At 34.9% G+C, this 25,384-nt stretch overlaps 1 protein-coding gene across 10 annotated transcripts in view; it reads right to left on the bottom strand.

Moving 5' to 3' along the window:
• Window positions 1–25,384, bottom strand: part of LOC127064284 (transient receptor potential-gamma protein) — a 71,540-nt gene that overhangs the window by 41,598 nt on the left and 4,558 nt on the right. For 5 of the 10 annotated variants that reach the window (XM_050995135.1, XM_050995124.1, XM_050995125.1 and 2 more), the window contains exons 2-3: window positions 15,637–15,709; window positions 4,106–4,148 (exon numbers count right to left, since the gene is read on the bottom strand). In XM_050995135.1, coding sequence (XP_050851092.1) covers window positions 4,106–4,148; window positions 15,637–15,669 — 76 coding nt within the window. In that variant the 5' untranslated portion in view covers window positions 15,670–15,709. Of the gene's footprint in view, window positions 1–4,095; window positions 4,149–15,636; window positions 15,710–25,384 lie in introns of all 10 variants that reach the window. The other 5 variants (XM_050995126.1, XM_050995127.1, XM_050995133.1 and 2 more) reach the window with 3 other exon arrangements.

Genomic DNA, 25,384 nt, shown 5'->3' with positions numbered 1-25,384 from the left:
ATATTTTCCATTAATTTTCTTCCCTTTTCTCAACACAACTATCAAACTGCGCTAACGGAGAGAAGAAAATCGAAAGAGAGGAGATTATTTACCATTCTCCTCATTTCTCATATTCTTTTGTAGACTTTGACCGACATCGAAACGTCGAAATCTAGTTTTCCAAGATTCTCTTTCCTCTTTCTTTTATTTATCCACAGTTCAAGTATCCCGATCCATCGCTTGGTGGAAGCGCACCTGCCACGGAAACTCTCGTCTTGGTTCTACCGAAGAAAAGAGAAAAATATTGAGGCGTTGTGTCTCGATAAATCGAATTTCCACGACATAGGTACTTATATAGATATGTATGTGATAGAAGATAAATATAAGACTTTCGACTTTCTCGTATAGAATTTTAATACAAGAGACGACGTCCATGTCCGAAAGTCTCGAAAACTTTATAAGACAAAATATCTCGAGTATCGAATATGGAATCAGAAAGAGAGAGAAAGAAAGAAAGAGAGAGAGAGAAAGAGAGAGAAAGCAAAGATATCGATTCTTATCGAAATTACATCGCCCCTGTCTTTCACAAAGATTAGCCACAGCACTCTTCTTTCAACGAAGGAGAGACGGTAAAAGATTCTAGAAGCGACCACAGCAAAGACCGGAAAAAGCAATCCTGTAGGATCTTCTGTTTCAAGGTGCTATCTAAAAAGCGCATTAGTGGTAGCAGAAAAGAAGGGTTCTACGTGAATAGATGAAGATAGAAAGAAAAAGAAGAGTAGCCGTCTTCTTGTCATTAGAAATTAGATACCCTAGGTTATATTCTTTCGGTATAGGAACTCTTTTTTTAACCGAGATATCCACTTACTCGTAACGTTCATGATTGACTACTTCGATATTAAAGTATCTTCGGATATTTGTCTTCCGTCTTTTTTTTTTCTTCTTTTCTTTTTCTTTTTTTTTTTTTTTTTTTGTTGAACAAAAGGAGGAAAAACGACTCTCGCGAAAATATCTAACTATATCATCGTTAAGATTGTTCTGGCACGAACGATTTAATCTCGGACGAATACGAAATGGCTTTCGTTTTTTGTGAATTTTAAATCAGCGAAGAAAATCTGTTGATGGCTCGATTTACGACAACGAAGAGAATTAAATTGTTTCGACGAAAGCATATATATATATATATATATATATATATATATATATATAATGCTGATAAACAATCCTGGCGGAACGGGAAACGAGATTTTATTTCCTCATTTGTGCACGTTCGAGTGTTTCCTCGGAAAATCAATCTCTTTAAACGCAATCTCGAACGAACGAACGAACGAACAAATGAACGAACGAATAAATGAACGAACAAATGAATGAATGATACTCAAATGTTAAATATTATAATATTAATTAAATAACTACTCGCATAACCCACTTATCTCATAAAAGATTCGTATGATCATTTAAATTTATTAGGGAGGTTGTGAGTAAAAAAATATATATATATAAAAAAATAAAAAGAATTATTTTCAACAGTTCCTACAGAATGATTATAATTACAGATATATAATGAAATATTTAATTTGATTGAGGTATTAGTTTCGACGACAAAATTTTCTATATATGAGCCGCTCATTTGTCAAGTCGATTAATTCCACAAAACAAAAATTAATAAATTATAAATGATTGTATGATTTATTAATCAACGATGATAAAAGTTATTGTTATTTATCGTGATGTTGAATCTAATTATTACAGAAATGTGTTTCATTTGATTTGTTAAATTAAAAAAGTTTGATATCAATCAAGTCCTTTCATAAAATTTAAAAAAACATTTTAAAAGCCGAATTAATCACTTTGGCCTGTGAATACGTGTCTCTTAAAAAGAAGAAAGAAGAGAAAGAGGAAAAGAGAGAAAGAAAAAGAGAGAGGGAGAGAGAAAGTAACAAATATATGAATCTATTTCGATCGTACGAAACATCACTAAATTTTCGCGAATTCGTAATTACAGAAAACACACAAAACTGGATGTTATTAGTAACAAAACCGCAAATACGCGAAGTGAGAGTATTTTTACGTACGTAGATAGAAGATTTCATTTGTCCTCCTGATCCATTTACATGAAGAAGATCATATACCTGGTATTTCATTAGTACTAATTTGACCTTTCACGTTTCCCACAGAATAAAAATAAAAAAAGAAAAAAAAAAGAAAAAAAATATCGATGCAATACTCGAAAAAAATTGAGAGAGAAAAAAACGTTCCAAGATAATCGAATTTCATGAACGATCTTTCACGTATATATCGTAACTATCGATAGTCTAGCTATACGCTCGCACACTAAATTTTTAACTTCCTTATATCGCGTTGACTTTCCATCCGTCCGATTGGTCGTACGATTTACCGCGTGTCTTATTCGATTCTCTTCATTTCTCTTTTCCTCTCTTTTTTCCTCTTTCTTTTACTTTCTCTCTCTCTTTCTCTCTCTCTCTCTCTCTCTCTCGAACTCACTTTATCCTACCTACCGATTCATTCACGATCTCCGAAGGGACTCCGACAAGATTGCCAACTAAAACGAATGCGATTTCCAACAATAGAACGTTCCCTATATCTGGTCGAGTGATTTTCAAATGGAGAGTAAAATATATATATGCATGTATGTGTGTGTATGTGTGTATTTCCACTGATATTTACATATCTAACAATGAAATATCGTCATAATAAAAATATCGCAGAATCGAGAAATATCTATGTAAAATGTTTTAAATCGTGATCGGCTTTTCGACGCAATCCAGACGCAACGTCGATCGATCATTTCCATTTGTCAACGTTAGTTGTTTCTTAACGAGACGTCAGAAGACATGTAAGATGTCATGGATGACAATCCTATAAGAATAACGAGGGTTAAATTCTATCTATGTATCTATCTATAATGTCAGATACGTATGCACGTGTAGAAAGCATTCTTTCAATTTGTTTAATGGTCTTCGATCAGCTGATTCTTGAGACTTTATAAATGTATGAAAAAAAGAAAAAAGATAAATATACTATATAGTTTTCTTTTCTTTTTTTTCTTATTTTTCTCTAAACGATTGAAGAAATTTCTCTATCTCTCCCTCTCTCTCCCTTTCTTTTCCTTTCTCTTTTTCTAATTCAAAGATACGACAAGTGAAATTCGCGTTCGATCTTTGAACTCGATAAATACTTGTAAGAAATACAAAAGGGGTTGTTGTGGTATAGAAAGCTACGAGGTCTTCCATTCTCACAAATGTGAAACGTTCTTCTCTCCTTTTATCTGGTAGACCGAATTCCTCTCTCCCCTCCCCAAACCGATGAATCGTTTGCTTTCTCCTTGAATTTTTCCTATCCTCGTGGAAATTCAGCCGGTTCGATACCGTCCCATAAATATTATCGTAAGACGGCACGGATATTCGATGCTTTACGAAAACCAGCGATCCTTCATCGTGATCGACGACTCGTACCAAACATGAGAAAGATCAGCGACGTTTCCGTGTTCCTAGGCCAATCCAACAATTTTGTTGGGAAATTCGTTGCTTTACGAAGATGAAATCCATCTGGATTTGCCAAGGACGATTAGTACACGAGACGAGTAGCTAACTGAAATTCGTTCAAATCGCTTTTATGAGCTTTTTGCTATTCGAATTCTCTCTCTCTCTCTCTCTCTCTCTCTCTCTCTCTCTCTCTCTCTCTCTCTCTCTCTCTTTTTCTCTCATTTTCCCTAATTCTCTGGGATACACTTGTTTCTCTCGATATAGCCGAACGAGGTCATAAAATTAATGAAGACCGAATAGCACGGATAATGAACTAATATTACGGTAATTTATACGTTAGGTAGTTTAATAGGTTGTATTGTTTACGTGTGTACGTATATATGTACGTAGATACGTATTTGTGCGCTTATAGAACAGGTTATCACCAAAAATACGATTAACTCTGGATATAATAGGAAGCGTTGGAAAGTTAGAAAACTTAATAGCGAATGAAGAGGTAGAATATGGTATTCGAGCAAGAGAACGAAAAAGTTTAACGTGGGGGAAAAACTTATTTGCATGGCGACGACGAAGCAAAGGAAAGAAAAAAAAAAAAGAAGAAGAGAAATACCTGTACTCACCGATCTCCGGTATGTTCCTGTCATGATCTCCCTGGCCTGAAAACTGAAATAAGAAAAATAAAAATTGAGATATACCGTCCCATGGATATCATGTGTCGAGATTAAAACAATAATTAGATAACGAGCATATGAGTGTTCTCTTTGAAATACGTTAATGAACTATTGAACGAGAATGATGCAGAGAGAGAGAAAGATCAAAAGGAAGAAAATCAGCCAGGCGTATTAATAAATCATTTCCACAAACGTGTTTATCCATTTTAGGCACTAAATTATTTACTGAAACATCCTTTGCCACTTCGAGCGAACACTACAAACGCACTACTTATCCCTCTCTCTCTCTCTCTCTCTCTTTCTCTCTCTAACGCATTCCCTTTCTACCTCTCTACTATATATCAATCTATCTATCTATCTCTCATTTACGAGATAAATCAAAATCTATGAGGAAAATTTAACTACGATCTACTATCAAAAGCATTCTCTCGAATACTAATTCGAGTCTTGTTAATTGTTATTGTATCTACAGTCAACGAAAAAAACTCGAAAGTTTTCCCTAGCGAATTCGATAAAAACGTTATTCCCTATAAAATTATAAGAGAAGAGCACTTTCCATGCTTCAACAAGACAAAAGTAAATTTTTTACTTTATTTCCCTTCTGATATTGCAATTCTACTCTAATTTATTTATCTTTTACGAGTACGCCCGTTGAATGTTCGGGAAATTCTAATATTAAAATGATATTTCTCTGGAAGATTTTATTACTACGGATTATCAGATACATATGAAAGTATTTGTATTTACGTAGATACATATTATTAGCATTCTACATCGCATAGATTAGAAACGTTTTTGTACTGTTATATATCGTGGGCTTACTAAGACTCATGTTCTCGAATTTTTTTATGTCGTTATCTACCTACGAAGTACGAAATCAACGATCGGCCTGTGTCCGGCACGTGGACGATTCGAGTTCAATGATGTTTGCCAACTCGTTGAATTTATCTCAATTCCATTAGCTACCTATATTTAGATCCAGAGCGAAACCAATCTTGTTACAAGGTTACGCCTTGATTTTCTCCTAAAACACGGATCAGAGGATTTCTGTTCTCGGAAGCACCGCAATCGAATATCGTTTGCTCTTTCGGTGCCACGAAACCAATCCTTGCACCGAGCTCTGAATGAAAGTGTAATCAAGCGAAAAATATTTCAGGAGATTCGATATTTACGATCGCAGGAAACTATTGATAATCCTGTTTATTACGATATATTGACCATTGCTAAATATTATTTCCGTATAATCTTTCTCGTATATTGCTATGTAATTTTTATTGAAAGAGAATAGTTCTTTTTCATTCGATATCTAAAACCAGGATCAGTGATAGAATATTGTTAAATTTTACATTCTGATAGTTACTCAGTATCAAATAAAAAACGGAATAAAATATCTTTGATTCGTTCCATACGAAACTTCTCACAAAATGGTCACCAACTGCAAGACTCTCACGCGAATGTCGCATCGTAAAGCAATGAGGAAAATGCATCGATACGAATAGGAACAGTACTCGTACGTTCGTTCATACGTTCGTTCATACGTTCGTTCGTTCGTTCGTTCGTTCGTTCGTTCGTTCGTTGGTTCGTTCGATGTTCATAAATCAAACAAAGAGATAAAACGACACACTCTCAACTTTGTCTCTCTCATTCTTTCTCTCTGTTCCTTTTTCTTTCTCTCTTTCTCTCTTTCTTTTTTACCCCTTTATTCGAAAAGATAGTAGCCTGGAAATATTTACAAGAAAGCCAATTTTTCGGGCGGCACTTAAACGAAAAATCAATAACGTTGTCCCGCCCGAGAGTTTACGCGAAAACGATGCGAGTAGCATGGAAAATTCTGTTGGCGCGGAAAAAAGATTTCGCACGCAAGTGAAAATAGTGTATAGGAGTCCTTTGCATTAGCAAACACCTTGTACCAAATCCTTTTTCCCAAGCTCCTTGAAAGTATCGTTAAAAGAAAAGTTTAGACGATCTGCGACGTCCGAATATATATATACCTATATATATATATATATATATATATATATATATATATATATATATATATATATATATACCTATTACATCTCTCAAGAAACTTCGAGGAAGTAATCTCCCGTGGAAAATTGAGAGACTGACAAGATACGTAAGAGATCTCGAGTCGAGATTTTATTTCGAAACTGTGTAGCCTGTAAAATCTTTTTAAAATACATATGAACAGGCATTAGCAACATTCGTAGAAGTTTCTAAAATTCGAGCCAAGTCACGATCAAAGTAGCCGAAATAAACGTGAAATAAATGAAAGCCTTCAAAGAAAAGAAAAATAAACAACAACAATAAGAAATAAAAGAAATAAAAATTAATCCGTCGAGCAAAGGATTCGTATTGTCGTACGAAACGCTTATTAATTTATGAAAGATGATCGTGAAAATATGTAGAAAAACGAAGGTATATACGCCTGAGCGAAGAAGACTACGTCAAGATATTAACAATGAAGGTAACTTCGGTAACGACTTCATCAGAGGCCACGGTGCGGTTTTAGTCGAGGCTGATGCAAGCTGGATTATGTTCGAGGTCGGTGAGCTCTACGACTCGGCTGATCTTCCATGAGATAGGTAAGAAAAGCAAGATACTTCGTTGGATGAAACGTAGAACATGAAAGCTTCATCAAAATGCTATGTGAAGGATAGAAACGTGAAATCTTCTCGTTGCTATCTCTACATCAACCTGTTACTACCACTGTTCCTACCTACGATCTACCCATTATTATTTTTACTGCCATAAAGGGCCGATATACATTTATCTATCTGACACCTCGACGCTGTTTTCATTGACATTTTATCGACAATTTTACCAAGAGAAAAACAAAAGAGAGACAACCATTGTGTTCGTTACCCGCTCCAAGGTATATTCCATCGTGTAAATATTTGCGATTGAAAACGCGCTGGGATACGATAATAAAAAGAGTATTTTATTTCGGTAAGCGGAGACAAATTGATTTCTTTCATATTACCGATCATAAATCACGCAACTCGAACGATCGGTAACTCTAACAGTAGTTGCAGTAATAATAATAGTAATAATAGTTTGGAGTTTAACAGAGCATACAGTGTGACTTATTCGGGAACTCTTTTCTTTTAGAAAAAAAAATTCCACGCAAAATACTCTGGCGAGATATTTACGTATCTAGTTCCCTATAAAAATTCATGAAAAATTGCGATCTACAAGTTGTACGGTTTAAATAAAAAAAAAGAAGAAAAAACCCAGAACTTTCTTACCGGAGATATCGTTCTTACGAGAGTACAACAATCGTTCTCCTAAAATTGCCTCTCTTTTGGGATTACTTTAAAAAGAAATACATATACCTAAACACATTTGCTCACAAATATGTTACATATGTAGGTAAGTGCATACTTAGGTACATATTATCATGGGAATAAAGTATTTATATGCGCGTCAAACGTTTCTCCACAAAAGATAGAGGATCGTAAAGTTCTAGACTAGTGAACTATAATTAAAGGCGTGAAACTGGTTGCGGTCGAATTTGCATATAATTTGAATTAAAGCGTTTCATAGTACGAAATGCTAAAAGTTGATACTTGTGGTAGTACGTCTGGACTAAAGCCAAAACTTTCACCGCGATTTTCTATCTTTCTTCCTCGATTTTGTGGGAATTTCGAAGAGAGAAGAAAGGATAGCCGATCTCTCTCTATTTCTCTCTCTCTCTCTCTTTCTCTTTATTACAATTAGTCACTTATCAACTACACGTTATTTTACTTTACGCCGACATGTTACGTACGAACCAATGATTTACACTTTTCGCAAAATTATTTCAAAATTAGATAGATACACTTTGAAAATCTTACATGCGTTATATATATATATATATATATATATATATATATATATATATGAGAAAGAGAGTTTGAATTTACCGAGCGAGTGTTCAAACATAATACCTATTTTTAGGTGAGAAACCATACGAATAGCACGACGACTTCCTACGTACACTTTCATGGCGGTCAGTTACGAGCTCCCTCGAACGATCACTAAAACTCTCATCGAAATACCTATCTTCATGATATACGGAAAAAAAGTTGATGATATTCGACTTGCTTATACGTTATTACTCTCATGGCACATCGTTTTGTAAGATCTATCAAGCGCAAAATCAAGGAAAATTTATTGAACAAAAAAGAAAAAGAAAGAAAAAAATAAATGATTCTTTTAAAGGAATTTTTTAATTTAAGCCATTTATAAATCGAACGAACGAACGAACTCATCGTTATTGAAATTATTCCACTCGTTACCGACACTTGTCGAGGACACTTGGATGAATCGATTATTACAATCACCTATAGTGTTATCAGAGATATCACGTCGACCCTACAATTTCTCAACATATATACATATGGATGATTTAATCGAAGCTATAAGAACGTTACGAATCATATATTTTATTAGAGATAACATGTTTCACACGAGATTATGAAACAGAATGTGCGAATATGTCGTGCATCCTTATAAAAATGCGGAAATTAAAAAGAAAAGACAAAAAAGGTTCACTATTCCGATAATTAAAAAAAAAGAAAAAAGAAAAAAGAAAAGGAAAAAAAAAGAAAAGAGAGACAAAGAGAGAGAGAGAGAGAAAGAGACACGAAACTTCGTGCACGTTACACATTCACCTATATTAATCATGATTTTTATCTAACCGACTATAGAAATGGGACAAGTTTTTAGTCGTCTCTCTTCTCACGATTCCTCTGTTATTCATAAATCAATGTAATGATCGAAAACAGTAGGAAGAGTGTTATCGTGAAAAATCGTCTCTACTAGAATTAATTGATCACAAGCTGGTAAACGTTCTGCTACGACGCTTTCATATTATCGAAGTATCCCGAGAGTATTCATAGATGCTGGCGAAAAGAGAATCGTCTAAGGGCCATCGTTAAAAGGCGCTTCCTTTAAAGCGGATTACGTGGCGGATTAACGGTGATCAAAAAATCGTTTAGAGTCTATATAAAAATTCTATGATTAAATAGCTTTTCTTTCTTTCTCTCTTTCTCTCTCTCTCTCTCTCTCTCTCTCTCTCTCTCTCTCTCTCTCTCTCTCTCTTTTTATTACTCTCGAAATTTAAATACATTTATGAATTCATTGAATTTGTTTACTAGTTTCTCTTAACATCTCAATATGTAAATATATATATATATACATAAGTATGTAGATGCATAAACGGATTCAATTTTTCTTTTCATTTTCTTTCCTTTCCCACAAACTCTCACGTACATATATATATATATATATATATATATATATATATATATATATATACATATAAAGTTCTTGACCACATTTCGTGGCAAACGTTCGTTTTACATCCACCGGATATTAACGTGTTTCCACTCGAATACACCTTGTACGAAAGGGTATGATGCAAGTTCAAAGCTACGAATGAAAAGCAAACACGAGATATTGACTCATCCTTGCTTTTCCTCATAATACTATTCCTTCTTGTAAAACGTTTACAGTCAACGAACGCAATTTATACAACAGCAGTTACTTAGATACATCTTCCCTTTTTATTATTTTTCCATTCGAAAAAAAAATTACTTCCTGTACGTTTCCTGACGAAATTAACAAAATCATTTTAATGTCTCTCTTGCGAACATAGACTTTTCCTTTATATCTCATTTTCTACGAGGTTGCTCGAGCTCGTAGAAAATTTTCCTTTAAATTGACTCTGTTACCGATTGACGAGCAAAGATAGGAAGAACACTTAAGCAAGTAAGTAATTTTTCTACGAAAGTCGATAGACTCGACGATTTCGAGATTAACGATCATTCGAACCAGTTCGAATAAAATCCGACGAGATTTATTAGTCCTTTTAAATTCGACGCGTTAGGACAGAAGGACGACGTTTTATCCGTAGAAAATGTCTTCGATCGTGCGACCTATCGGCTTCAGAGTCGTGGCTCGGTCGTTCAAAAGTACGACACGATTTCGACGGATCTAACGCGTCCCTCGTCCCTTTCCGTTCTGCTATTCCTCTCGAAATTCTGCCAATCGCATGTCGAACGTTCTCCCATCGCCTTCAACCGAGTACGATTGAGACGTCCGGAGAAATTAATTAATAGAGACGTTCTCTCTCTCTCTTCCTCTACTCTCCTCTTCTCCTACGTCGTAAAATTTGCCTCATTGATTCTTGATCCTCGACAATCGGCTTTATGTCTATCTCCATCTGTCTCTCTCTCCCCCCTCTATCTATCTATCTTTCTATCTACCTTTCTATCTATCTATCTATCTATCTATCTATCTATCTATCTATCTCTATTTATCCTTACCTTTTAGCTTTTCTAAATCATTAACTAACCCCGTCGAATCTCATCCCAGAGACAGAAATTCTCTCACTATACATAATCCTCTTTCCACGGAAATAAACGAGACTTCGTCGTTGATAGAGAGTGGACACTCCTCTATACGAAGTCCAGCAACGAGTTGGCGAAAATTAACGCTCGTGATTATCAAGCTTTAATCGTCCAAGAGAGAGTTTGAAATTGCACCAGCTTCTACCAGAGATATAAGTACCGACGTGTCATGATTCAACGATGGAACAACGAATACCAAGAGAATATCATTTATCGTTTAATGAATCCCTTTTTCATACGTCATTCCTCATACGTTTAATGAGAGAAACGAAGTAAGAAAACTCGAACTACAGAAGAAACGAAAGGAAGGACGCTATAGAAGAGAAAGGCACCGACCGCGAGATAAATCACCTCGTATCCTATAGACGGGCCCGTCTAAACGACCGAATCATCGCAGTCTAAACAAACGGGAAAGAATCAAGGCGGACGTCTGCCGTTTTCCGTCTGGCATTCTTCTTCCCAAGAGTCCGTTTTTGATCGATCATCAGAAAGAACGAGATTAATGTCGGCGATACCAAGAAAAGAAGATTTTCGAGAGAAACTGAAAAATAATGCCTATCCTTGAACAAAGTAAAAAGAAATGAAAAAAAGAAAAAAAGAAAAGAGGAAGAAGAAAGAAGAAAATAGAATAACAAAAATCGACACGGAAAACTTTTGGATAACGGACGAACGTCTTAAAAAGAAAATCAAATTTAATCGAAATAAAATAAAATGAATAATCGTCAGAAATGATATCAACGATTTTCGAACGAATACGATCGAGTAAATAAAATAAAAGTTAATATCAAAACGGTGAGAAATTTCGTCTAATTAATTTTAGAATTGGACTGGAATTTGGTCGCGGATCAAATAAAGTAACAAACAGTTAACTCTAATTAGTTTCCTCTGCTTGTTCTGCATTCACCAAATCTACCGGAAGTAAATCGTATGAGAAAAGAGAAAAGATCTCGACCATATCAAAGTGGAGCTCGACTTTGTCCGTCGTCGCCATCGTCTCCCTAACCCTCTCCCTCCCTCTTCCTCTTCCTCCTCCTCCTTCTCCTCCTCTACCACCTCTACGTAAAAGTAGTGGAAGCACTTTGCGCGCCTCGAGTTCGAGATAAGCCACGTTTCTCGCTCATCCTTTCTTACACCGCTACTTTCCTCTCGCTTCTAAGCACCAATTTTGGACCACTTACTTTTACCTTCTTGTTTCCGTTGCTCGCCGAGAAAAGGTTTCGAAAATGTCAACCGAGCGGAATGTCTTTTTACCTCCGAGACGATTTACAGAAAAGAAATTATGTACAGAAACGTGGTTATATGCATTTGTTTCTACTTTCGCGGTCTGTTAAAACGAGGAAAGAAAGAGAGAGAGAGAGAGAGAGAGAGAGAGAGGAAAAAGGAGGAAGGAAGAAAAAAAATATATTATACATATACCATTCATGTCGCACGAACAAACAGCTCAGTCGACGGAAAAAAAGCTAGAGAAAAAATTTGCACGTACTTGATAAAAATTTATCTCAAAAAAATAAAAAATGATCGTAAAAAGATTAGAATAATATTAGTCTTCTAATGGTTCATCGTTACTTAAAATAGAGATATTATCAGTTCGACGTTAAGGCCAGAAACTCGAGAAGTACCTACTATGTATACATACTCTATCACCGATCTCCTAGAATTTCATCGGGAAGCGTTTCCTGATGCAACATGAACTTTAGCGTTCTTCCAAGAGAAAATGGTTCTCCGATTTTTATCTATCTCAAACGATTATCGCGTTTTCGTACTTCGAGTAAAACCCTTAATAGTGCTTTAGAAGGATTAAGTCGAAAAAGAACAAGGCGAACATATGAAATACATTAAAAGAAAGATAGAGAGAAAGATGAAAATCCTTTTGACCAAAAAAGATGAAAGAAAAACACTCGATAACGAGTGAAAAGAGATTTCCAAAGTAACTAGAAAATTACGCGTTGCTAATCCACGAGTCATCTAGCTCAGACTCATTTCGTTTCGAAAAACTTCGCTAAAGAACTTGATCTAACGTTCTAACGGGTACCATCGGATCGATGACTTTAGATGGTAAACTTTAATGGGTATCTTTACGGAACAAGACAATTTTTAAAGAACCAACAAAACTCCCTCTCTCTCTCTCTCTCTCTTTCTCTCTCTTACTCTCGTTATCGTTTGTTAACTTCACTTATCCATACAAAGCTTTAACCATGCAAACTATCTACAAAAGATTAACCTTCTAGCTTCAGAGAAATTTTCCTTTTGCTAATCGGATATATCGTTCTATGGAATATGTAATCCTAGGATCACGATTCTAATATAAACGCGATACATCGTTTCGGAATTTCGTTGAATTCCAACACCTCTGACCATTCGATGGTCGGATCGAATCTTCTCCCAGATTCCCAGGATTATCTTAATTCTCTTGGAGTCATGAAATGCCCGTCCCGGTATCGATGTCCTATAATCGAAACCACGCGCATGAATACTACTGACTCGATCGAAAATTCAAAAACGTCAGCACGATATATAGATATCCACGAAATAAGCTTCTGGACCTTGTAGATGGAATAAATTGAATTATTTATTACTAGCATGTTTCGTTTTAAACGATATTTTAAATTGTTATAATATCGAAGCATACATAAAATTTGATCGAGGTTCATTTTAAAGGATAAAGAACGAAAAGAGACGATTGATATTCGGCAATAATTTGAAACATTATAGAAAAGAAATCTTCTTGTAAAATTTTCTAGTGAAAAAGATGCACCGTAGACTCTATTTGTTCCCTCGCAAAATCGTCCACAGCTGTTGCTGATTTCTCAAGTATCTGTATAAGAACCCGTTGTATTCGTTCAACGAAACTCCTCGACACACTTACATTAGAATCCTCCACGAATCACTCGTACGATTCTACCTACTTCGAAATTAAAGTTAAACTGTCTGAACGATCTCTTAAAACTGTTTGCTATCTCGAATAAAGTTTAAAGGTTAAAATATTAAGATGTTGCAGACAAATCGTACGTAAATAAATAAATAAATATATACATATATTATATTATAAACATGATACGATCAAAATATGTACACAAGATATATGAACCAAAGCAAATAATTTACAACTTTCAATGCTCGTCACGTGAATTTTCTTAACGAAAGGATAAGGGGAAAAAAGAGAAAGGAAAAGAAAACAAGACAAAGATAAAAGCGAATTTTCACGTAAAATGAAGTAAAAGAAGAAGAAAAAGAAAAAGGAAAAAGAGCTAAAAGAGCACGAATACAAACGAAAGACCAACCTTGAAGATGCTCTTGTCTTGACATACGGTGCACGTCGCCATCCCTAAAGCGAATACATGGCAATGCTCGTTTGTTCTCGTTTGTTAGACGGATGTATACAAATAAGTTGGGGTTGGTAGACCTACTTGAACCTACTCAAGCTTCGTTCGTCTATCCCTCTCTCTCTCTCTCTCTCTCTCTCTCTCTCTCTCTCTCTCCCTCTCTCGCTCTCTATCCCTCTATCCATCTCTCTTTCTCCTTATGTAAAAATGCATGCCACAGTACGAAAAATTCTTTCATAATAGAAAAAGAAAAAAAGAAGAAGAAGAAGAAAATAAAATAGAAAAAAGCAAGTGGTCGATATTAAAATTTCTCTCGAAAATTAAAAAACTTACGGCCTACCGTGAAACTTTGCTTTCTAATTTCGAACAGCGAGTATAAGTATACGTAATACATACGTCGACGAGAATGTTAGTCCTTGTAAGGCAATATTTCATGAATTTGTTCGAAAGTTAGAATATGAGCGAGGCAACGTTACACGAGAGTTATTTGGCTAGTTGAAAAAAATATTCTATGCTGACCGCGATAGCCTCATTTTAATTGGAAAATAAATCATCTTTTTCCGTTCGTCGTCATACGAATAACCGATATAAATCAAATAATTAAATAAATCTCATTCGGTTTGCATCTACCGTGCGAAAGATTTTAAGGCGATTAATCTAGGTTTTCATCGTAATTGTATTAACGAAACGATCAGAGACTGTGATAACAACTTTCGAAGAATTTACGAGCTACGTTAATGCTATGTGTACACCTCTGCATGTATTATGCTTTTATCGATGGTTGACATCAAGTTCTTTAATAACAAATATGTATATATATGTGTGTGTGTGTATATATATATATATATGTATGTATATATGTATGTAAATACGAATATGATTATACACATGTCTGTATCTACTTATAGATCGAATTAACTTCGATACAATCGATTATCCACTCGAGCAATCTGTTACATACGATAATGTAAATCCCTAACTCGATTTTCGATCCTGTTTCTTCGTGTAAATATTAATATAATTGGGACGGTCTCGTGAGAATTCGATAAAAAATATGTGTTTCGAACGATCTATAGAGAAACGTATTTCCCTTGCTCTTTCGTACGTATCGATCACAACGAATGCACGACAAACGAACAAACAAAAGGAAAAAAGAAACAAACGAAAAAAAAAGAAAAAATAACGAAGATTTTTCCTATCACGAAATAATTTCGAATTTATCGAACAAACCTGTTCGCGTTGTTTATCGAATCGCTACGTGTACAAACGAAAAATCATTATAAAGTGATGACACTTTGTATGCGCGTGTAAATATCCTGATAGAAATGGTATATACGAGGTAAGCCAACTAACTTCTCAAGCAGGTTCCACCATCGTCGCGTATAATAGATATATATATATATGCATGTATCTGTGTGTATATATATATATATATATATATATATATATATATATATATGTACATATACATGTACAATACATACTATGTAAAGCTTCGGCGAGGTAAGACTTTGGTAAGCGAGTACCGCTATTTACAAAGTATCCCACAAGAGCCGGACGAATTACGAGGGGAAACGCTCTTCATCTCAATTTTCCTTCATCTAACTCTACGATGAATTACTTTTGATTTTTCAAACCATTTAAGTTAATATCATGCTTTTCTCTACTTTCAGACTCATAAGTCTCTTTTATTTTACTAATATCTCTATAACAATAACTAATATATTACACATCCTATGACATGAGATCGAACTTTTACCTGTATTTTTAATCGAACCTCAAACTTCGACATTCTTTAACGATGAAACGTTGAATCCAATTCGACGGTGAATCTAATAACATCATTAATCATACATGTCATCTTGGAGTATCATAGAAAAAAAAAAGAGAAAAAAAAATTTTATTGGAGAAAACAGAACAAAGAAAAAAGTAGACAAAAAAGATAAGAAAAAATGATAAAGAAGGTATGCGAAACGAAGCGTGGAACGATGTATTTCGATCGAATTGATACCGCAAGTTAACATCCTTTGAACGGTTCATCGTATCCGAACTATCCGATAGGGGAAGGTAACTTTTCCTTTCATGTTCGTACTACCGATTCAATATCCAGCCGACTTAATTACTGCCAATGGCGTGTAGTCGCTCAGAGCGTAGATTTCACTTTCGCTTCGTGTAACCCGCCCACGATGCAATTAATAACGATATAATCGAATTCTCTTTCTCTCTTCCTCTCTATCTGTCGCTATCTCTCTCTGTCTCTCTATGCTCGATCTCTGATTACGAAGCATCCGTAAAAGGTACATTTAGAAAGAGGGAGTAAGGAAAAGGTCGACACTTTTCTGAAATAAAAGCTGTCCCCATCGCCAAAGCGATGATCGACGGTCGAAAAGAAACTGAAGAACAAAAGGAAGAAAGACAGAGATAAAGAAAAAAAGGAAAGGAAGATTATAAAAAATTGACGTCGGCCTTGTTCTCTTGATGATGTAAAAAAAAAAAAAAATTAAAAAAAAAAGAAAGCATTACTACGCGAATTCTCCGTCAAATTAATTAATTTCCAGCGATGTTATACGAGCCTGGACTATAGAGGTTTTTTATCTTAAACCGCAGGAATTAGGCTCTCTTGGGTAAAAGATATTAAATGAATGATTACAGGCTGGTGGTTGAATAAAAGGGAGAAAAAAATAGAGAGGGAGGAAGAGAGAAAGAGAGAGAGAGAGAGAGAGAGAGAGAGAGAGAAAAGTGACGTGAGAGTTCCGTATAAGTATTATTACTAACCAAACGATCGTGTCAGCGAGACTCAATGCTATTTACACGGCCACCCGATATTAAATTCTATTTTCGCTGCAGGCACAACGTGCTCTTTGTCGTAGCTATAGAATCGATAGGATTCGAACAGCTTTGACGAGGATTCTTTCGTCGAAAGAATAAGGAGAGAATGATCGAGTGTGAGAAAGACATAGATGAGAACACAAAGAAAATGAATGGTGTGAAAAAAAGAGAAGATCTGCTTAAAGATCTCCTCACTAGACACGTCAGATCGACGAACATCTCTCTTGTTCTCGAAAATCCAACCCTAATGCTGTCAACAACAATGGAAGACAAAGACGACGATTCGACGGTTTCTCCACTTGGAAAGATGCAGCACTTGTAGTTAATACTGCAATGAAGAAAAGGGACCATAATACGAGAATTACATATGCTTATGTTGACGGATGGATTATGTAGCTAGTAATACGAATACGTATGTTACGTGTATGTGTATGTATGTGTATGTGTGTGCATATATATGTTTGCAACAACATATACATTCCACTGCAATGCAGCACCAATTCAAAGCACGGATTATACGAGGTACAACTTGTATCACATCACTGGGTCCTATGCATGTATATGCATACGTGCCTGCTACCCACGTATCAAAATCAGCCCGACACCATTGTGTTTTGCGAAACGACAAGAAATATTACGTCCTTGATGAAAGAGTATCCTCTACTTTCCGACTAAATACAAGAACGAGTTTCTTTCGACTCTTGTATTTTCGCATGTTCCGGAATATAAAATGCATGAAAACACGAATATGTTATGTATCCTTTTGTTTTTTATCCTTTCTTTGATCCTTGCACGCTTTGATTTTTATTTATTTATTCTTTTTTCCCAATGAAAAAGTGAAGATATGTAATAAATTTTAATTAATACTTTTGTTTTCTACTAGCAGCCAGTCGAGGTCTACGCTTTGTTTTCTCATAAATTTCGTTAAAACACATAACGTATCGAAATAAAAATCGAAATTCACGTTCGAATATTGTTCCGCAGACAATAAACACGACAGTGTTCTATCGATCGAATAAGTATTGTAATTGTAACTGGATACGTTCCAGAGCAACAAGTTCCGAATTGTGATATACGCTCGATTGCGTTTCTACCTTTGAAATGGTGCAAATGAAGAAGTTCATTTCTTTTTTCTTTTGTATGAATAGTTTTATTTAGAAAGTAATCTACGGTAAAAAAAGTAAGTCTGTTCAACAAATTTGCTAGCATATTTTATTAATCGCTTAAAATTTCATATCACGTACGATTATGTTTTAATAGAACGCACATAATTATCTCTCTTCCTGAGAAATATATTTCATAAATGGAAATAAGCTCTAACCGGAGTAACTAATTACGAATGGCTTTAGAGAGATCCTCTCGATTTTAGCGTATAACTTTTAATAAAGACACGTCGCATAAATCGAAATCAGTTACATGAAAGTACTCTTGCGATAGAACATTCTTGCGTGTACATTGAAAAGATGCAATTCTTTTATAAAAAAAAAATGCTCATTTATTAATCCACCGCAGTCCCCAAGAAATTTATCTTATATATTTCCCTTATTTGTCTCAAACTCTTTTTTATCTAATTATCAACAAATTTCGATTGCGATGTAATAATAAGAACGACAGAATAAGTGTCTCGCTAATACTGTAATATTAAATTTTCATTCCGACGAAATTGAACAATACAGAAAAAGGACGACGACCATATTCGATACGAATCGAAGATATTAAAAAAGAAAAAAATATGGGATTTGTGGTTAAAGAAACGTACGTTTGTAAAATGAACACCTAGTTAAATTTCCGGTCAGTGGCTCGTTTTCGTGTTCACATCGAACTCGTTGAGTTGATTCCAAGGCGGTAAATTTAACAAAGGAGCAGGAAGGATGAAGGAAGAAAGATAAAGAGAAAGAGAAAGAGAAAGAGAGAAAGAGAGAGAGAGAGAGAAAGGGAGAGAGAGCAACGAAATGGGTGGAGGGAATCAATGAGGATGGCGTCGCTCTGGGGCGTCGACGCTGCTGGGCTATGCGTCGCGACGCCTTCCACGTTTGCCGACGCCAGTCGACTTCTCGCGAGTTCTCCTTGAGGATGCGATCCCTTTCGAAAGGGAAAGTTGAACGAAGAAGAACACTAATAATCTTTTTCTACTCCTTTTCTCTTCCTTTCTTATTTCTTATTTCTTTTTTCATTTTTCTTTTTACTTGTCCATTTTGCTGTAACAGCTTCTCGAGAAAACAATGCTTATCTTTTACAATGCAACAAACGAACGCCTTCAAAAGAAGATGATAAAAACCTCCTAAGAATTACGAGGGATCATCGATTTGCAAATTACTTCGTCATCAAAGAGATGCACCATGATACAAAGAGGATTGTCTCTCTCTCTCTCTCTCTCTCTCTCTCTCTCTCTCTCTCTCTCTCTCTTCGTCTTTTTCTTTGAAGATCCTTTGTTGGAAAAGAATAAAGTGAAAAATCGAGTTTAGAAACTAGAACGATGTTACCGGCATATTTATGTGTTGTATGTATATAAAGGGAAAATAATAAATAAAATTTCAATGTAAAAAAAGAAAAAAGTAAAGTCATATTTGTTACTTTCCCATCTAATATTTTTTTTTGTTCCATATCGTGTACGAAGTAAAGGGAGAACAAGAAGAGGAAGACGACGACTACGATGTTTGTATTTATGTACCTCGTAGAGCTTCTATTTCGATGAAAACGTGAAAACAAATCGAAGAGAGGGTTTCGATTTATATTTCTTTTTCTTTACATCTTCTTCCTCTCTCCCTCTCTCACTCTCGCTCCCTCTCTCCCTCTCACCCTCTCTCTCACCCCTACTTTTCTTCCAATTTGAAAAAACCCTTGCAGCGGTACACTCGAAAGGCTGCAAAAGTTCTGATTCACAAAGGCTTCTCTTTCGTTCTCCTCTCTTCTAAACATGATAACCCTTAATAAAAATGACGAGAAGGTACAGAAGCAGCATACTTCTGTGGTTAAAGTTAAAGGCTAACCTGCAGTCCAGTGGTAATATAATCACCATCGCAAATTTCGCTATATCCTTAATAGAACTAACTAGTCCATAGAGAAATGTAATTTTACTTCTTGCATGTTCCGCCTGTGCTTGTTATTGGTTTACGTTAGATACCAAGTTCCGTAACAAACCGTAACCCGTCTAACAATCGCCAAAGAAGACTATTAGCTCCTTATTAATATTCATCTTATTTTACGACCACTGTTTCATTATTTCACAATAATTAACAAAACAAAACTAATTTCTTGTTTATCTATTCGTCGAATTCAAAGACAATAGATAATATTCGATTTCCTTTCGTATACATGTACGCTAAGAAACAATAATAATCAAACATTTAAAAAAAAATTAAGCGTTTCATTTACTTCTCGTTACATCGATTTACGATAAAATAATGTGAAATTAAAAAAATATATATATAATAAAAATCATTATAAACGAATGTTTCAACATTGCAATTATGGTTGAGATAAATATGAATAAATGTTAATTATAATAAAAAAATATATATATATGCATATAAATCACGAAAATATAATACAAGATAGAAAAGAAATCTTATCAGATTCTATTACTATTTTTCATAGATATTATCACGATAACCCATAGTAATACACTATACAATACTATTATTTTTCTAACGAATTTTATCGAGCAACGAAACCGAAAGTTCGGTATTTCGTGACTGGTCTATATTCACTATTGACCAGGACATCTCGTCTAATTTGCATTCGCATTGGTTCCCATATGTAAATTGCACGCATGCAAATAGCAGGCTCGATAGCTTATAGACGCGAATACTATGATACAGAAGTATACAGAATGTAGTCCATATCTCTGTAGACGACAGGTAAATCCGATTTATACTGTAAATCTTTCTCCCTTTCTCTCTCTTTCTCACTATCATATTTTTTTCCTTTATCTTATCTTTACTCCTATCTTTCGATCGATCATTTCACACAAATGTCCTGAAATTCGTTAAATCCGATAAAAAAAAGAAAGAAAGAAAGAAAGACAAAACGAACTTCGTTCTACAATGCAAACTATTCACGATCAAAGGAAAAAAGAAAATAGCGGAGCTGGAACAAATCATCCATCGAAAGAAAAGGTTCGCTATACTTTCGACGTTATCGATCGTAGAGAAGGTATTTGATTATTTTTCTCGAGATACTCCCGAATTTGTGTACGTTCCTGAAAGCTGGCTATTTTTCAAGCTTAACAGGGAAAAGAAAAAAATTAAAAAGAGAGTATAAAAAAGACAGGAAGAAAGAAAGAGAGAGAGAGAGAGAGAGAGAGAATATGAATTTCTTTCTCACGCCGTCGGCTGCTATATGAATGTACTTTAACGAAAAGAAAGTATCGTCGGAAATGCAAAAAAACTGTTTATTATCGATGCTAAATCACTTTGAGAACTCTCGACGGTCACGGTATAAAGGAGTTCTGGATGACCCAAATAATTGAGTGCTTCTGTAACCTCGATTCGCTCGATGAAGTATGGAAATAGGACAATAAGAGTTCCATCAATGAGGATCGACGATGAAGAAACAGCGTGAAAAGGGGATTCGTTCGTTTAAATTCTTAAAAAGATCGATGAAAGAACCTTCAACTACCAAGACAAAGTACCTTATCGTTAAAAAATAGTTTCGCCGAGGACGATATATGAAACCGAAGGAAATTTTCATCGTGAAAATTTGATTATTGTAAACGCGACGATCAAACTTTCTACCTGTGTATTTTCTTCGTTCGATGAATACGAGAATAAAAAATCGAATGACGCGATTGATCAACGACATCAAAGGAGAAAACGTTCAGAGACAGGAAACGTCTATCTAAGAAGACTCTCGCATATTTTTAGCTGATAGGTGTACAGCAAACTCGCGAGTAAACGCGTCAAAACTGATCACAGCTAAACGTAACGCGATACATACATCATGGTATTGAAGTTTTATGTAGAAATCAGAAATATCGACACTGCTGTCATTCGTTTTCTATGATAGTTGAACTTCTATCTTTCTCTCTTCTCTCAGTATATAATATTCGGAAAAATTGATCGATTAAAAAAGGTAAAAGGATATATGAGAATTGCAACGACACTTGTATGCATGTAGATATATATATATATATATGGACATTACACACAGCACTTGATTTATCGTTGATATTCCGATCATTAAAGCAACGAAACGTATTTCATTCCTCCTCGTTAACACGTTTTTACTAGTTCGCCACAAATTCACTAAAAAGCTTGTAGAATGTATTTACTTGTTAAATACGTTACAATGGGTTAATAATTACATCGCGGGAATGAATTAGGATGCTAGTGGCTTTATGGTTAATTTACAGACAACCCAGCTAATTTGTCACCTGGTAATAGCTCTTGAACGAATGGATGGGGTAGAAATTAGCCTGAGGACACATTATCATACGCAATCTATGAAAGCCTGCAAGCTACTACGCGATATGCACGCTTACACCAACACGTTAATATCATTAGAAAGTAGGCCACGTGTCTTCTGTGAATGTGTAATCCTTTCAGCAGCATTCTAAGATCTTGATAAGTAAAATGATAACGAATAAGAACAAAACCGAAGGATTATTTCTTATAAAATCACGATCGTTCTTTCGTTTATCTAGAATCATGCACATAAATGAATGAAAACAACCAGATTATTGATCTAAAAAATATTTCATTTTTCTCAAGAGAAATTAAAATTTCTTTTAAATTCTTTTGATTGATTTTATACGTGCAAATCTCAAGGGTGTTAAGAAATAATCCTTCGATCATCGTGTCCTCGCGACGAACGCACGCTCAGCATGCAATTAACGTAATGCTAGATTATAATGAAAGAGAGCATGTGTCCTATCATTAAGCCGAAGGACATGTAATTACTTCAGGAAGCATAGACATTCGTGTAAGCGTGATACATAAATGTAATTACCGTATTGACAAAGATGAATGAACACGATCTGTAGTACCTCCCTTCGACTAGTCTTATCCCTATTACGTAGTTTGGAATACTCTAGAATATTTTTCATTCACTATTACGTCAATGATTTACGTAACAAACGAACGCAATTCTTTGTATCTCGATCTAATAGAAAAACATGTAAATATGGAACATAAATTCAACATGGTTGTGGCATCCCTCCGAATCGTTTCAACGTAACTAGTTATGTATTTATTTGGAAATCAGATAAAAAACAAAAATAGTATATCGAAAAAATTCGTAAGCTATCGAATTGCAATAAATCTTTACAAGAGATATCAATATTCAGAAAAAAAAATATATATATACATATATGCATAAGAAAATTTTCATATGAAAATTTGTTTTAGAATCTTAATGCGTTTACTTGGGAAGAATTAAAACGGTTTAAATATTCACGAACCTCGAGCGATTTCGATCCGTATGATATAAGCAACGAAGATCACAGGTCGTAGAACTTTTTAATGGCTCTCGAATAACAAGCATCGGTTTTCCTTTGTAATACCTATCACTCACACTAACAATCACTCCGCGACAAGATGGATGCACCATCTCGAAAGCTTGTATCTGTATAGTACATGTGTGTACCTATAGTTCGTTTGTAGACTAAAAAATACTTTCGTACAATCCTTTCATTCTTACTTTTGAAATATAACGTTCTACAACTCTCTTCTATCTCTATTTCTTTCAACCAACTCTTAATAGACACCCGGTAAGAGATTGATACTACAGTGGAATCCGCGTAATCACGCTTTCAGAGTGCAATGTTTACGATGGCTTTACAAAGGAAGAAAGAGAGAGAAAGAGAAAGAGGGAAATAGCTTTCACTAATGGAAGCTTTCATTGAAAATAAAATAATCTTGATTTCGCGTATAAAATCAATCGAAATCTTAACCGCTAAATGAACTATCCCAAAATTGCAATCAATTATAAATTTCAATTTATCATCTTACCGAGACAAGTAAGAAGAAAAGAAGAATGAAAAGGAAGAAGAAACAGAAGAATTATATACTTTATATCGCAACATTCGTGACTTTTCATTCGTTAATTATTTTGGAAGTCCGATTGTAATTATTGTCGAGAGGATACTAAAAGGCGTGGTAATTAAGTGAAATAGGGCTCAAATTTACGACGAAGTTTCTCCTTCGTGTCCTACGTGCATGATAAGAGCTACGCTATTGTCATACTGTACTCGCGAGACCAGAAATTGCATTGCGACGGCTTATTTAGGAAAAGGAGATGGTATTAAAGCTAGAAAGAAAGAGAAAGAGATGGATATTCGAACAATATATAAATACATAGATCTATAAATTTAGAAGAAATAAAAATAATTTCAAATGGTAACACGTGGAAATTCCTGGTAAATCGTTGAAATTAACGCGCGTGTCGTGTCATCGTTACGATCAATTAAACGTTCGCCCCGTAATTACGATATACATCGATATACGTCGTCGTTGTGGACGCTTAAAAATCGTTTAAACGATTAAACATTCGCGAGACGAGAGTACAATAACCAGGAAAACGTGAGTGGTTGTGGACTATAAACGAGCGCGAAATTTACGATCGACGCGCCAAGAATAATAATTAGACTTTCTTGATCGTTTTGTTCGACGACAGTAAGGACAACACAATATGCGTATTTCAAATCTCTCTTTTATACAGGAAAGAGACTAAACATACGTAAGGATATAAAAAACAAATAAACAAAAAAAATTAAAATACTACAGTCCGATAGCAGTAACATAGCAGTAACAGTAAAATAATAAAATGGTAGTAAGAAGAATAAAATATCAGTAAGTAAAATAATAGTACGTAAAGTTATACAAATATAATATTAGTTAGAGAGAAAAAAAATGCACATAGATTCGCTATCGTTTTCAATTCTCTGTCTTTTGATAAATGAACGGAAAAAGTGTAGTTTTGTTAAAAAAAAGGGGGGGGGGGAAGAAAGAAAAGAAAAAAAAGTAAAAAGAAAGAAAGTTACGTTTGAAACGAAGTGTATTTTTCAGACTTTCCACGAAGCGACCCCTTCTATTTGACCTTTTCCTCTTCTCCTTTTTCTTCTTATTCGTTTCCTAGCAGTCCTGCGTGAAAGAAAACCGGTGGACGTTCTATTACGTGTATTTCATGTCCGTAACAAGCAAGTGGCAACCATTTCCTTCCCCTTTCAATACTACCCTCTATCTCAGTCTCTCTTTTTATTTTTATTTCTATTCTTCTCTATACGTAGCACGGACATTCTGATATTCTTATCTAACCGAGCAAAAAGGAATTCTTTTTAAGCGAACGATTTACTTGCGACGTCACGAACTAACTATGCCAAGGTACAGATTAAAAAAATTTTTTTTCTCTTTATTCCCTAGATCACACAAATAATTCTTTTCACTCGATTACCACCTTAATGCAACGATAATCTCAGTCCATGTTTTTTTCAAATTTTACTTCGATTACAATCCAAAGATAGAGAGAGAAAAATAACGTATCTTCGCAAATTGTGTCACGCATGATCGCGTGCACAAGAAGAAAAAGAGTATGCAAGATGTAGCCGTGCGTAAAAAATGAATGAAAATTTACGAGTAATTTGCTACTAACAAATGACATCATATATCACGAGACACACGTAGCATTATAAAATTTTTAACACGTTACAATTCTATCTTTTCTTTCTCTTTTTTCTTTCT

Source organism: Vespula vulgaris, chromosome 5 (assembly GCF_905475345.1).
Source record: "Vespula vulgaris chromosome 5, iyVesVulg1.1, whole genome shotgun sequence".
Taxonomy (NCBI): Eukaryota; Metazoa; Arthropoda; class Insecta; order Hymenoptera; family Vespidae; genus Vespula; species Vespula vulgaris.
Note: the sequence above shows the minus strand (reverse complement) of the source record. Positions and strands in the feature narration are given on the sequence as shown.